We start from the raw sequence: 15253 nt of genomic DNA, 5'->3' as shown, positions 1-15253 counted from the left end.
CATAAACTATAAGTTTAAATGGTTAGACTGGGCAAATGGGACTAACTGGTTTCGTCTACATGGACTTGATGGACAAGTTGACCTACGTCTGTGCTGTAATGGTGCTATAGTTCCATGATACCTCCAGAACAGGGTCCCAAGAATTTCCAGGCTACAGGACACGTTTCAGTGCACCTCCTTTTGGAGGGAAGACCAATGTGCGACACAAAATTAATATCCAAAACCCTCCAGTCCAGAAACGAAAACGCAAGTTAAAATTAGTCTGCATCACGTTGGTATTGATCCTCCTTGTGCTGTGGTTTTTTGACAGGAATTTCAGACGTCGAAGAGGTGGAGCAGTTTTTGAAAGAAGGGATCATCATGAAGGATTTCCACCATGAAAATGTTTTATCTTTGCTGGGAATTTTCCTTCCTAAGGAAGGGTTACCATTGGTAGTATTGCCATATATGAAGCATGGAGACCTACGACATTTTATCCGTCAGGAAAGCCGGGTAAGTGATGATTAATTAAATAGTAACTGTATGAAATCACTGGGGAAACAGGCTATCTTAAATTGTGGCTATTGGGAGTAGTTTTAACTGGTAGGCAAACCATTAGGCCAAAACAAGTATCTATAAGGGAGGCAATGGCCTAGTGGTATTATCACTGGAGTGTTAATCCAGAGACCCAGGTAATCATAATCCCTACAGTGTGGAAACAGGCCATTCAGCCCAACAAGTCCACACTGCCCTTCTGAAGGACATGCTACCCAGACTCAGTCCTCTACCCCTGCATTTTCCATGTCTAACCCACACAACCTAAACATCCCTGGGCACTATAGCATGGCCAATCCACCTAGCCAGCACATCTTTGGACTGTGGGGGGCAAACCGGAGCACCCGGAGGAAACCCACGCAGACACTGGGAGAATGTGCAAACTCCACACAGACAGTCACCTGAGAGTGGAATTGCACCCAGGTCCCTGGCACTGAGGCAGCAGTGCTAACCACTGAGCCACTGTGTCACCCTATGTTCTGAATGACTTGGGTTTGAATCCCACCACTTTCAATGAAATTCTATGAATTGAATTGAATTTGATAAAAGTTTGTAAATCGTCAGGAAAAACCCATCTGGTTCACTCATGCCATTTAGGGAAGGAAATTGCCATCCTTATCTGGCCTGACCCTCATATGACTCCGACCACATCAGTATGGTTAACTCCTAACTGCCCTCTGGGCAATTAGGGATGGACAACGAATGCCGGCGTAGCCAGTGATGCCCTCGTCCCATGAACAAATAAAAAAAAATTGCGATGGTCAGTCCGATATCAGCTGTTTTTTGAGTAATCGACAGAAGTTAAAATGCTCTCCTGTTCCTGCCTGTGAAAACCAGAATTGCATTTACTTGGCAAAGCTCCATCTGTAAATCCTTGTGGAAGTGACAAGGGTTCTGATCTGTTTATAATGACATTTTAAGGCCATACAGAAACTCATTTTATGAACAATTGTGGTTATGGCTGAAAGACCCACTCATTCTGTAGTATTTCTGTGGTAGATCTGTCATATCCTCAAATCTGTGTTATTTTCCTGAGCTCTTTGTCTTCCTGGATCTTCCTCAGCATCAACCTCATCCCCAAAGTTTACAATTTAGACAGATCTTTGGGTGTCAATTTCATGTTGTCTTTTGCCCCAGCTTCTAATTTTCCAATTCATCAATTGTGGGATGATTAACTGGGCGTGAGTTGTTGTCGCTGCCCCGTCATTGATGCACAGATGACCTGGTTTCAACACAGTATCCCTGGCTAATGGTCTCAGTTAAATGTTGCTTTTAAGGATTGTATCACACAGTGGCAGCATACAATGTAAAATGTACCTTCTAATTGTTGCTATTACTGTATTAGGATGTCAAATCATGTTCGAGAGATTTTGAGAGAATCAAATCTGTTGCTGACTTTAAGTAAAATAGCTCAGAGGCTCTGATGATTTTAGGAGCACAGGGCTCATTGCAACTTGTTGACATTCTTGTGTCAACAAACTTCCAATCATCTGTGCAAATTATTTTCCTTATTCCTTTATATTGATTTTGTAAAATGCAATGTTTTCTTTTTTACTTTACAGCTTTGAAAACCAGTTGCTTGGCTGTAGAGAATATTGCTGAATAGAGAGAGGTGTTGCCATGTGCTCATAGCAACTAAAGGTGACACAGTGGTAAATACACCTCCCAGTTGCGAACCATTTCCACTCCCCCTCCCATCCTTTACGTGACATGTCCATCATGGGCCTCCTGCAGTGCCACAATGATGCCACCCAAAGGTTGCAGGAACAGCAACTCATATTCCGCTTGGGAACCCTGCAGCCCAATGGTATCAATGTGGATTTCACAAGCTTCAAAATCTCCCCTTCCCCCACCCCATTCCAAAACCAGCCCAGCCTGTCTCTGCCTCCCTAACCTGTTCTTCCTCTCACCCGTCCCCTCCTCCCACCCCAAGCCGCACCTCCATTTCCTACCTACTAGCCTCATCCCACCTCCTTGACCTGTCCGTCTTCCCTGGACTGACCTATCCCCTCCCCACCTATACTCTCCTCTCCACCTATCTTCTTTTCTCTCCATCTTCGGTCCGCCTCCCCCTCTCTCCCTGTTTATTCCAGTTCCCTCCCCCCATCCCCCTCTCTGATGAAGGGTCTAGGCCCGAAACGTCAGCTTTTGTGCTCCTGAGATGCTGCTTGGCCTGCTGTGTTCATCCAGCCTCACATTTTATTATCTTGGAATCTCCAGCATCTGCAGTTCCCATTATCTCTGATACTATCTTTATCTGGTCTGGTCTACATGTGATTCCCATCCATAAGACTCTTAACTGCACCCTTAGCCATTAGGAAAGACCAACAAACACTGGCCGAGCCAGTGATGCTCATATCCCGTGAACAAATTTTTCAGGATTGTTGAATATAATTAATTGGCCTAAAAACATGGCTCATTTACGCTTGCTGCAAGTGACATTTGCACAAATCCCTGTTATCAGTGGAGGATAGAGACATGGACCTCCAGTGGATAACACAAAAAAATATGGATAGTGCTCCCATAGAATGCCCCTATCTACCATGAGGGACCCTGTGATCCATTGGAACCTGTCCTTTAGGGAAAAATGGAAGTAGTCTGGGGCTGACCTCCCAAACACAGGGATCTGCAGATAATGATTTTGTGTGTAACGAGGAGTTCGTGTACACTCATATACAGCGACCCTTCCAACAAAAAGAATATGTTCAAGCCTTGCACCTTTTCTTTAATCTCTTGGAAGCTTAGTCAGTCATTGGTTCCCCACTGCCTTCTGCAAGGGCAATGTCTTGGCCAATCAGAGTCAATTTGCCAATCAATCAACACCCTTCCTAATGGCCAAGATAAATTGACATTCATATACTCCTAAAAAAGGCAATTTGGCTTTGATCTTTGCCAACCATGGCTGGCATCATTCTTGAAAAGGGTTGAGGAAAATAGCTATTCTTTTAGCAATATTCCATTGATCAGTTTGGACCGGCATTGTTGGAGGATTACAGACAGATGCTCTGTGTCCATTTACTCTGTTGAGTGTCGAGACTGATTGCAACCATTTGTATCTTTCTCCTTTTATGTACAGAATCCAACAGTGAAAGATTTAATAGGCTTCGGGCTACAGGTTGCCAAGGGAATGGAATACCTTGCTCTAATGAAATTTGTTCATCGAGATCTTGCAGCAAGAAACTGCATGTAAGTACATGAGTAAATTATAACTTCGCAAGTCTGTTGTATTCAGAGAAATACCAAGTATTTTACAATTGATTTTCAAATATGCTCTTAATTGACCTCTCTCTTCTACTCTCTTTACATTTCCTCTGGTAGATAAAGTTTGCTGGAATGATTTTGCTGAGAATTTGATGTTCTGTGCTATATATCTTCCTGAAACGAAAAGCAACACAGTGCTTTGTTCAGCAGCCTAATTAGTACAGGCACCACCAAGAACGAGTCCACATTGACTGGACACTCTTGGTGTGTGCTGAGTTAGCTGATTTTATGGAGAAGTGAGTTTAGCTGCCTTCAATTAACATCAACATCAGCACAAGGGAGAAGGAAAGATCAGTTGCAGATAGCAGTTGAAAGATGCATGCACTTCAATATGGGATGAGGGTGATATTAGATTCAGTGACGATGGCTTTCCTGATTAAATAAATTACATTGATTTCTCATGAGGCTTGTAAAGATTTGCCCCTTGAGCAAAAGTCTTAGAGAAACCAAAACTTTTTCAAAATTACATGGCTTTAGGAGGCATAGAGAGCCAAATGGCTGAGGAACAAGGAAATATCAGTAGCTGTTTTAAAAATGAGCTTTGTATATTGCAGTTATCAATTTTGCATTGAGGTTAACATCAGCTGGTTGAGTTCCAAAGATGAGGCGTTTATATAAATGATTTGGATGTGAATGTAAGAGGTATGGTTAGTAAGATTGCAGATGACACCAAAATTGGTGGTGTAGCGGACAGTGAAGAAGGTACATTGGGATCTTGATCAGATGGGCCAATGGGCCAAGGAGTGGCAGATAGACTTTAATTCAGATAAATGTGAGGTGCTGCATTTTGGAAAGGCAAATTAGAGCAAGACTTAGCGGTAAGGCCCTGAAGGTCCTGGGGAGTGTTGCTGGACAAAGAGACCTTGGAGTGCAGGCTCATAGTTTCTTGAAAGTGGAGTCACAGGCAGACAGGATAGTGAAGGTGTTTGGTATGATTATTTTTATTGATCACTGCATCGAGTACAGGAGTTGGGATATCATGTTACAGCTGAAGGCTGCTTTTGGAATACTGCCTTTCATCCTAGTCTCCCTGGTATAGAAAGGATGTTGTGAAACTTGAAAGAGTTCAGAAAAGATTTACAAGGATGTTGCCAGGGTTGGAGGGTTTGAACCATAGAGAGAGGCTGAATAGACTGGGGCTATTTTCCCTGGGGCATCGGAGGCTGAGCGGTGACATTATAGAAGTTTATAAAATCATGAGGGGCATGGGTAAGGTAAATAGCTAAGGTCTCTTCTCTGGGCTGGGGGAGTCCAAAACTAGAGGCCATAGGTTAAAGGTGAAAGGGGAAAGATGTGTAAGGGACCTAAGGGGCAACTTTTTAACAAAGAGGGTGGTGCGTGTATGGAATGAGCTGCCAGAGGAAGTGGTGGAAGCTGGTAAAATTCCAACATATAAAAGACATCTGGATGGGTACATGACTATGAAGGCTTTAGTGGAATATGAGCCCAATGCTGGCAAATGGGACTAGATTAATTTAGGCTATCTGGTCGGCATGGATGAGTTGGACCAAAGGGCCTGTTTCCATGCAGTACATCTCTATGACTCTGAAATTTTAACTCTGTTTCTCTCTCCATGGACCTGCCAAATCGGCTGAGTTCCTCCAGCCTTCTTTGTTTTGTTACAGATTTCTATCCTCCCAGTATTTTACTTTTATTAGTTGTTTGGGTATTTGGTTGGAAACTGGCATTAATGAGAACAAAGAACAGTACAGGACAGGAACAGGCCCTTTGGCCCTCTGAGCCCATGCTGTCACATTTTGCCTCATCATACTAAAACTGTCTTCACTCACAGGATCTGTATTCCCTCTCTTCCCTTCCGAATTCATAGATTCATCCAGGTGCTTCTTGAAAGCTGTAACTGAACGTGGGTTACTGGAGCTGTGAGGCAGCAGCGCTATCCACTGAGCCACTATGCCACCCCAAACTAGACTAGTCTGGTGCAGGATGATGTACCCCTCCTAGCATGGGTTCAATCCCTGTACTGGCAGTTGTAGTTCATGGGGGCCTGCTTTGCCACACACCTTGCAGAGTGGTTCCCCCTTAAATTGCACATGTAATCTATTGCGAGAGATGCCCATGGTCTTTATGACAAGTTCATCAGAGTGGGACTTGAACTCACAACTTATGAATCAGGAGGAAGGGTGATAGCAACTGAACTACAGCTGTTACAAGCAACAGTAATGGGATTTTCTGCATTAAATGCTTAAGTACAAGTGTTGGATATATTTCCTGTCTCGTTGACCCCTCTTGAATGAGATAAGTGTTCCAAGAAAAGTCAGGGTCGATTAATTTTTGCGAAGGGATACAGACGGGATTTCTGTAAGGACATGCCCTTGAAATTGTACTTGAGGATTTTCTCCACGTTGTTGACCTGTGTGTGACCTTGCATGCTTCAGGCTGGATGAGACCTACGTGGTGAAGGTGGCAGATTTTGGAATGGCACGGGATGTGTTGGACAAAGAGTATTATAGCATTCAAGACCACCGGAAAGCCAAGCTCCCTGTGAAATGGATGGCACTTGAGAGTCTGCAGACCCAAAAGTTCACAACTAAATCAGATGTGGTAGGTTTTCATCTGTTCCATTTGGGTCCTTCTGTTGTGTGTGGCCAGCTTGTAATTTATTTCTTCACCGAATTGTCAGGATGCTGGCTGTAGTTGTGTATAAAGTTCTTACCCCTGGGTCTCCCTTTACTAATGAATTCTTGCTGTGAGACTCCTAGCAGTAGCCCCTAACCCTGTTACTGACGGGTGAATGACATGTCCTTCTCATATTTCCTTAAATAGTATGGTTAAGAGAATCAACGTGCTACCCCGAGATGTACAATTACATTTAGTGCCAATGCAAGTTGGACCTTATGGTGGGGATCAGTGCTGTGAGCGTTATGTTCTGCACTCATGAAGCAGCAACAAGCTGGATGTTTGAGGTTGGAGCTCTGGTCTCCTCCTGACAGTGCTTTGTGTTGTATATTCTCGTTCTGCTGTGAAGTATTTCTGTGTCCCACACCATGCTACAGTTTATTTGGTGGGTGGGCAAGCGTCTCCTAAACCTCTATAACTGGGACAACTGCAATCTTGATTTCTTGGAGTGGGATGAAGAGAATGAGGGTATATACGTTCTCCTGTGACTCGGCTCACTATCCAGTCGCCTCTGGGGGCAGGATTACTGATGTTTGGTGACTGGATGAATTCTATTTCAGAAATAAACATTTGCGTGGTTTTTTTTAACTGATATGTTGAGGATTCCATGAACACCACAAATCTGTTGCCTTGTTCTTCGCAAAACCAAGTAAAGACCTAAATATTTGGTGAGCAATGTGTGTGATCATGCATCCACCTACACTGCAATTATATGATGGTCAGGCTATGAGACGCAGTGAGTTTGCATTTCATACTAGCATGGAAAATTGAGAGAGAGGACTGACTTTGCTTATTTGCCTTTAGAAATACAATGTTTTCCTCAGGAGGCAATGCCCACTTTGACCTTGGAGAGTTTGAAACTACCTATCCCTATAACTCACGTGGGGGGTCACCCTGCTGTCTTCCTCTCGCCACAGAAATTAAATTTTGGGTAGGGAGGCCCAGGCTTTGCCTCCCTTACTCACCACCACTCAATGAATGACCATATAAGGTCCTCTTCACACCAGGATTAACTCCATTCCCGGTAGGTAAGTGCACTGGCAGACTCCCAATTGGTGGAACAGAATGGTCTGTCTGCTGAATTGGAGGTGTGTATGTGTGGGGCCCTCAATCTGGAGGTGAACTGGGGGCATGGATAGAGGCAGGAGTGTGTCTGCTGAAAGCCATACCCTGTCCTAGCTATGACCTTAGCCAACCTTCCTTCTTCCTCTGCACCCTTCCTGAAAAATCACCAGCCTTGCGCACTGCTTCTGGTCTTTAGTGTCACCCAGAAACCTCAACCTCTACAAGTGGCTTCACAGAATTGTTACTCTGGCTATTCAGCCCATTGCACCTTGACAGGCACTGCTCCTAGCTCCAGAGCAGCAGGCAGCTTTCAGGTGAGATGGGACATTGCCATCTCAGGACCTGATGCACTGAAAAGCCCACTGGGTGACCACTTCACTGCCTGGCAAGATATGACAGACATTCCTGCTTGTAGTGATGGGGGATATCCTGCACATCATGGTACCCACTGCCAAACTTTAGTTGAGGAAAAAGCCTGAAAGGTCCCAGCCATTGATGTGTCCCTATATTTTACTAAATTAGATCTCACAAGGACTGAACCACAGTGGAAAATGATAGTGTGAAATTCCACAATGAATCATTTCAAATGCATCATTAACCTCACAGTAAACAATACTGAAAGGGTTTACAACTGCTCGCATAGCACTTCTCCACCAACTTGGTGGCTAACACATGACAAAAAAAGATTCAGCCCCTAAATATATAGTTAGTTGTTCTAGGAAATGATGAGAGGGAAGCAGAAGATTAGACGATCAAACCCTGTTTGTATTACCCTCCCCATTAGATCCCAGTGTGCCTCTGTGTAAGTTCTGCATTCCTTGACAGTTCTCTCTGTTGGTATTGTGGTGTTTAGTGGTCATTTGGAGTATTGCTGTGGGAGCTGCTAACTCGAGGGGCACCACCCTATCCAGAAATCGACCCTTATGACATCACAAGATTTTTGTTAAAAGGAAGAAGATTGCCTCAACCAGAATATTGTCCGGATGAGCTGTGAGTATTTGTTTCTATTTGGCTACCTTCCCTTCATTTCAAAGATTATTACACTAGAATAACACGGGAGACAGTGGCATTGTGGTAATATCACTAGGCTAGTAATTATAGGACCGCATCCTAAGCTGAAGTTATGGGTTCAAATCCTGCCAGTGCAGATGGCATCATTTAAATTTAGTGATGAAAAGCAAATGATCGCTGTTAGAAAAATATCATCTGGTTTGCTGGGGAAGGAAATCTGCTGTCCTTACCTGGTCACCAGGGGAGGTGATGGCCTAGTGGTATTATCACTGGACTGTTAATCCAGAGACCCAGATAATGTTCTGGGGACCTGGGTTCGAATCCCAGCATGGCAGATGGTGGAGTTTGAAGTCAATAAAAATATTTGGAATTAAGAATCTAATGATGACCAGGAATCCATTGTTGATTGTTGGAGAAAAACCTATCTGGTTCACTAATTCCCTTCAGTGAAGGAAACTGCCATCCTCATCTGGCCTGGCCTATATGTAACTCTAGACTCAACACAATGTGATTGACTCTTAACTGTCCTCTGGGCAATTAGGGATGGGCAATAAATGCTGCCCTCACCCAGCAATCCCTTCATCCTGAGAATAAGTAAAGGAAAAAAGAATGGCTGCATTTGAAACCAGATCTACAGCAAAGTGGCTGATCCTTAACTACCCTCTGGTATGGCTGAGCAAGTCACAAAGTTCAGGGGAAGTTAGGGATGGACATCAAGTGCTGACCTGTGACACCAACATCCCATGAACTGACATGACTTCAGTTCAAAAGAAGAGTCATACTGGACTAGAGCCGTTAATTCTGTTTCTCTCACCACTGACCTGCTGAGTTTCTCATGTCTGTTTCTGACTTCCAGCATCCACAGTGTTTTGCTTTCAGAATGATTTTTACATCTGGCATTTGATTTTCATGAGGGTCCTAGTTTTGCTTGCATTGTTTATGTAGCTATGAAGATTGTAGACAATCCTTCCTCTTGAATCAATCATCCGTCAGCTGGATAGGCAGGAGTTTGGATGATATAATGAATGTGTATGGAATTGGAAAGGTTTGCCGGGAATGTGCTGGGAATGCAATGTACCAACGTGAAAGGGGTAGAGTTCTAACTTGACCCACAAGCCATGCACTATCTCAATGACCCTCTCCCTTGCACAGGTACAATATTATGCTGCGTTGCTGGGATCCAAAGCCTGAGATGCGACCGCTGTTTACTGAAATTGTCTACGAAATTCAAGACATTCAATCCATGTTACAAGGAGAACACTATATCAACTTGCAAGTGAATTATGTGAATTTGGAGAATGACCAGCCTTACCCTGCGGCCGACACTACTGACGATGAGCTGGACCTAGATTCAGACTGATTATGTTTTGCTGCACAAGCCAATACATCTGTTCAGACTTGGACTTGAATTTTGGAAGAATGCTATCTTTAAGCACAACGGAAGCCATTCCTGCAGTTCAGCTACTATTTTCTCCCCCTGCGTTTTCCCCTCCGGTAACCTGTCTCTGCTAATTCCTGTGGTCAGTGCAATCTGTAGGAGAGTTTACGGATTGCTAAGTGGTCAGTTGCAATCTTTGCAGATGACAGTTCTGTGCAATTCCAGGCAATGATGATTTTTCTTAAAGCCTGGGTAAAGGCTTTTAACAACAACACCTTTTACTTACGATGACATCAAAATGTCCAGAGGCAGTTCACAGGAGCATGGTCAATAAAATTTGACACTGAGCCACATGAGGAGACATAATGAGAGATGGTCGAACGCTTGGTCAGCGTAGGTTACGGGGAAAGATGGAATGAGGCAGAGGGAGCTAGGAAGGGAATTCTGTAGCTGGGAGTGAAGCAATTAAAATTGGGAATGCGCTTGTGACCGGAACCAGAAGAGTGCAAACGTTTCGGACGCTGGAAGAATTTTCAGGGATAGAAAGGAGGGAGTCCAGGGAGGGGTTTGAAAGCAAAGATGGGACATTTTAAAAAAAAACAAGTCAGTGGGTAACTGGATACCTGGGTAAGTTAGTGAGTGCGTAGCATTATCCTTGGTAATGTAATCTCACCGAGGTCACACGGTACAGACGTGGCCCTTCAGCCCAGCGAGCCTGCACAGACGATTACACTTCAGGACAGGCTACTGCGGTTTCCTGCCCCTGGATTCACAAACAATGAAGGGCCTTTGCAGAAAGGAGGAATTGCAAAATGATGCCCTCAGGTTGAGGTGGATGTTTTTCACCCCAACGTAATGAAAAGGAATAAGCTTTGTTTGTACCAACTGCATGCATCCAAAGTGCAATGTGAGAGGGGAAAAAAAAGTTCTGTTGAAAAATATGGCTTCCATTCATTTCTTGTTTAAATTTTGCTTATTATTCTGTGCAAGCATTGAGGAATGAAACATTCAACAAATCTTGCTGCCCTGACAAAACATTTTGTAGATAAGTAAAAAGTCTTGAGGTTAAAAGTATGATTTTGAAAGTAACAAACTGTTTTGTTTCTGCAATGGTACTGTATAAGCTATTCATGAAAATGGAAATGATTAGGATCCCTACAGTGTGGAGGCAGGTCATTCAGCCCATCGAGTCCACACAGAACAGCATCCCGCCCAGACCCACTCTTTAACCCTATCCCTGTAACCCTGCATTTCCCAGGGCTAAACCACCCAGCCTGCACATTCCTGGACACTATGGGGCTGGAAACCAGAGCACCCAGAGGAAACCCATGCAGACACGGGGAGAACGTGCACACTCCATACAGACAGTTGCCCGACCGTTCCTGGTACTGTGAGGCAGCAATGCTAACTACTGAGGCACCGTGCCCAACCCTTTGTGCAATTTAGCATGGCCAATTCACCTGCACATCTTTAGACTGTGGGAGGAAATCGGAGCACCAGAAGGAAACCCACGCAGACAGGGGGCGAATGTACAAACGCCACACAGATTGTTGCCCGAGGGTGGGATTGAACCCTGTGAGGCAGCAGTGCTAACTACTGAGCCACTCTTGTGGCTGCATTAGGTCGAGGCTAGTCACCAGGAAGTTTTAACAAAGAAGAATTGAACATTTGCATTTACTCTGCTTTCCTAATTTGCTGGACCTTTGCACTATAGCAATTAAGTGACGGCTGTTGTGTTACCAACCACTGACTTCTGGGCTTTCCCCACCATTTGCAAACATACAGAACAGGTATAGAAGCAGATCGTTTGGCCCCTTGAGCCTCGCCCACCCTTCAATAAGGTCATGGTGGAACTGTTTAAGTTCAGAAATCCACATGCCCTGAAACTCCTGCCTAACTAGAACCTGGTTTGACAATGTTAAAGATACCACTTGCCTCTGAAGCAGAGACTTCTAAAGCCTCACGAACCTCTGAAGGAGAAGAAAATCACCTCATCCCTCGTCTGAAAGGGCGACCTGTAATTTGAAAGGCGTGCCCTCAAACAGGGAACATGGCCCACGCGAGGAGACATCCTCCTTGTCAAGGATGTTCAGGATATTGCACAGTTCGGCCAGGTTTCGCTCCTTCCCTCTGATAAACTCCAGTGGAGACGAGTCAGCATGTCCAACCCATCCCCAAGGCAACCAACTCATCCTGGCTAACCTTTATTCCCATTTCCTGCACAGTGTGGATATCAAACAGTCGAAATCCTATGTGAGCAGACAAGGTATGATTGGCAGTTTAAAACATTTGCAGGCTGTCTGTCCCCAGTGATCCTGTGCTTGCCTGAACGTTGCCACTTGAAGAATAAAATGAATTGGCTGTGCATCTATCATTTCCCCCAATCCTGTTTGCTCAATCCTTGCTAGGAATTTAGAATTTGTCTCCAAGGTTTGGCTGGTTAACCTTGTTGCTCAATTCCTTGTCATTTTGAGTGATGAACATTCGGGCTGAGAAATAGCCATTTGGCCCACAGAGTTAATCCCTGCAGGAGCCTGTTAGAGTATCTAAATATATTTACAACACACCAGTGCCTATTGTATAATTTGTTAGACCTCTGTCTGATTGTTTATCACTGAATAAGTGTTCCTGAAATGTCTGTTTTGAACTTGCTTCTCACTTCATTCATCTTCTGGTCATAGGCTAGAGCCCCTACTGTGTGAAAACAGGCCATTCGCTTTTATCAGATCCACACCAACCCTCCAAAGTGCATCTCACTTACACCCTCCCCCTCTCTACACCCTGAATCTCCCATGGCTAATCCACCTAGCCTGCACACTTTGGACTGTGGGCGGAAACCGGAGCACCCAGGGGATAACCACACAGACACGGGAAGAACGTGCAAACTCCACACAGGTAGTTGCCCGAGCGTGGAATCGAACCCGGGTCCCTGGTGCTGTAAGGCAGTAGTGCTAAATACTGAGCCACCGTGCCGCCATGTCCTGCTCATGCTGCTTTCTTGAAAGTACAGTTTGTTTTTGCTGTGCCGTATACATTAAGGATCTCCATTAACTGCTTTCTCTCTAGATGGTACAATCTCTGATTAATTCATCAATATTGACATGGAATCAGTTTAAAAGCTCTTCTCTGCACATTCTCCAATTGTTTCGTGCCATGTACATAGGTTTGAACTCAGTTCACACTTAACAAGGAGAAATGGCCACAGCTTAGTTCACTCCCACTGAATGTTTAACTCCTTTGCTAGTGGATGTTCTGGCTTTGTTTAATTGCAGATAAGCTGTTCATTTATGACCCCAGGCGAATCAACCTAAAAAGAGACATGAAACGTTGATCTAAAGTCTAAAACTTCCAAAATGTGCTGCTGTCTCCAGATTTAGCTGGGCAACAGGTTGATTGGACTGTGTTCAGGGTTAGAAATGTGAATAATTGCAGAAGTGTTTTGTATTTAAATGTTGTGTGGAATCGGAGTGAATGAGCAGCTTGAACTATTCAGATTCCAAGTGTGGATGAGAGTTATATTTAGAATCAAATCCATCTTTACCTGGAGTTGATGGAATTAATAAACAAATTGTACATCTGGTGAATTTTTCTAATAGTGAAACGTGTACAGGCTGTAATAATGCAGCATTTATTTTTGTAAATTTTTGTACTTTTTAAATTATAATAATTTTAGCCTTGAAATTCAGCTCCCTGAGTACTTAATGGATTTGAACAAAAATTCTTTATTTGAAGTCGAACTGTGTCTGACCTATTTAAAAATAAATGGTCTGATTGCTCTGTTGAAGAAGTGGATGAACCATCTGTGCAGTGTTGTGCGAAGAATATAATTTTAAGACATATCTACCTGAAATGGGTTTTGATGTAACAGTGCCAGCTTTTTATTACTTTTATTTTGCCCAGCCAAAATGTGGATACACAAAGAAGTCTGAATGTATTTAAAAAGATACGCATGGCTTCACTGCCTGAACTCTTGTGAATACGTAAACCAAAGTTTTCCGAAATGACGCCAGCAGGAACGAAATACCACGGGCAAGAAACAGAGCTCCTTTGAAGCCTATTGGCTTTGCCTATTGGTTTAGTGTTACCAAATGGTGTTGGCAGCAGGTGGGCACATGTTTGGGGCGAATTCTGTCAGACTTCACACTAGTGAGGGCATTAGCTTACACACAGCGAATGGCCACCAGATCAACATCAATGGTAGAAAGTGGCATTAGTCAAAGAGCAACATGGATTTGATGCCAGTGGTGCCATCTTGAAGCTTGATGCTTCAGTTCATACCATTCTTAACGTGTTTAGCAGCAGTAAGGACCTCACCATCAACGCTGCCTTCAGCTAATTGCAGGTTAGTTGATGGTTGATTGGTTATTGTTTCAATTCTACAAATGTTTGCTGCTTTCTACAGCTGCTGTAAGTTGCGAAGATCAACAGGAACAAGTGTGAAGGTGCCTTCACCAACTTTCATGCTTCTGCACAAGTAGTTGTTCCCAGAATTAGGTTCAGCATTCCCCTAGCAACAGCGTAATATTTAGATAATGGGCAGAGGTCAAATGAGCAGGAAAAACATTCGCAGGAGGGAGGAGGAGAAGTGAGAGCGCATTGAGTATGGGAGTTGAGATGTCATTTTGTGGCTGTACAGGACATTGGTTAGGTCACTTTTGGAACACGGTGTTCACTTCTGGTCTCTCTGCTGTAGGAAAGATGATATTAGAAAACTGTGTGTAACCTTTGGACCTCAGTCAGGGCGTTTTCATTTAAACCCTCCTATTGATGCAGCTACAGCTGCATTGACAGTGACTGTGAAGATTAACAAGGTGATGAACATTAATGCTTTGCGATCCTTTCAAGCTGGAGCTAGAAATATTTGCAAGCCCATGTAGTTTGCTGCTTGCTTTTATAAGAGTCAAGTCCCAAGGTTCTCTGTTCATTGAGAGCTAATAATGGCTGAAGAGAAAAAGAAAGGTGAACAGGGAAGAAGTGTTAAATTAAGTGGTTTTTTAAAATTTTGTTTTGGAAAATCAGTTTTATATTGCACATGCGAATGTCTTTATTTAAATGCACAACCTGAGGTGAACAAGCAGTCGGAATATATCAGATGGTCGTAATGAATGTACACTCTCACTGGGATGAGTCTGTGTTCCCCACTGGCTGCAGCATAGCTGATGGTTAAGCCACTGATGTTCGTTCAGTGGGTGACTCCACATGGTCTTGACCCACAACCCCAAGGAGCCAATGGCCTGGGAGTCCTCCCTTGACATGGGCAGCCATGGTCTGGGCTGTTAGCGGGTATCAGCAAGGGCACTAGTGGAGTGGTGTAGAGCCATTGGCAGTACAGTGCCTCAGCAGTCTTAGTAACCTTGTGGATCAGAT

General features: G+C 43.9%; 1 protein-coding gene across 3 annotated transcripts in view; it reads left to right on the top strand.

Annotated features, from left to right (window-relative positions):
* The window catches only part of mst1rb (macrophage stimulating 1 receptor b), a 148089-nt gene extending 133564 nt beyond the window's left edge, over positions 1-14525 (top strand). For all 3 annotated transcript variants that reach the window (XM_059649768.1, XM_048548159.2, XM_048548161.2), the window contains exons 17-21: positions 311-492; positions 3611-3720; positions 6192-6357; positions 8351-8487; positions 9661-14525. In XM_059649768.1, coding sequence (XP_059505751.1) covers positions 311-492; positions 3611-3720; positions 6192-6357; positions 8351-8487; positions 9661-9868 — 803 coding nt within the window. In that variant the 3' untranslated portion in view covers positions 9869-14525. The remainder of the gene's footprint in view (positions 1-310; positions 493-3610; positions 3721-6191; positions 6358-8350; positions 8488-9660) is intronic.
* Positions 14526-15253: the final 728 nt, after the last annotated feature.

The sequence above is a fragment of the Stegostoma tigrinum genome, chromosome 11, assembly GCF_030684315.1.
Source record: "Stegostoma tigrinum isolate sSteTig4 chromosome 11, sSteTig4.hap1, whole genome shotgun sequence".
Classification (NCBI taxonomy): domain Eukaryota; kingdom Metazoa; phylum Chordata; class Chondrichthyes; order Orectolobiformes; family Stegostomatidae; genus Stegostoma; species Stegostoma tigrinum.
Note: the sequence above shows the minus strand (reverse complement) of the source record. Positions and strands in the feature narration are given on the sequence as shown.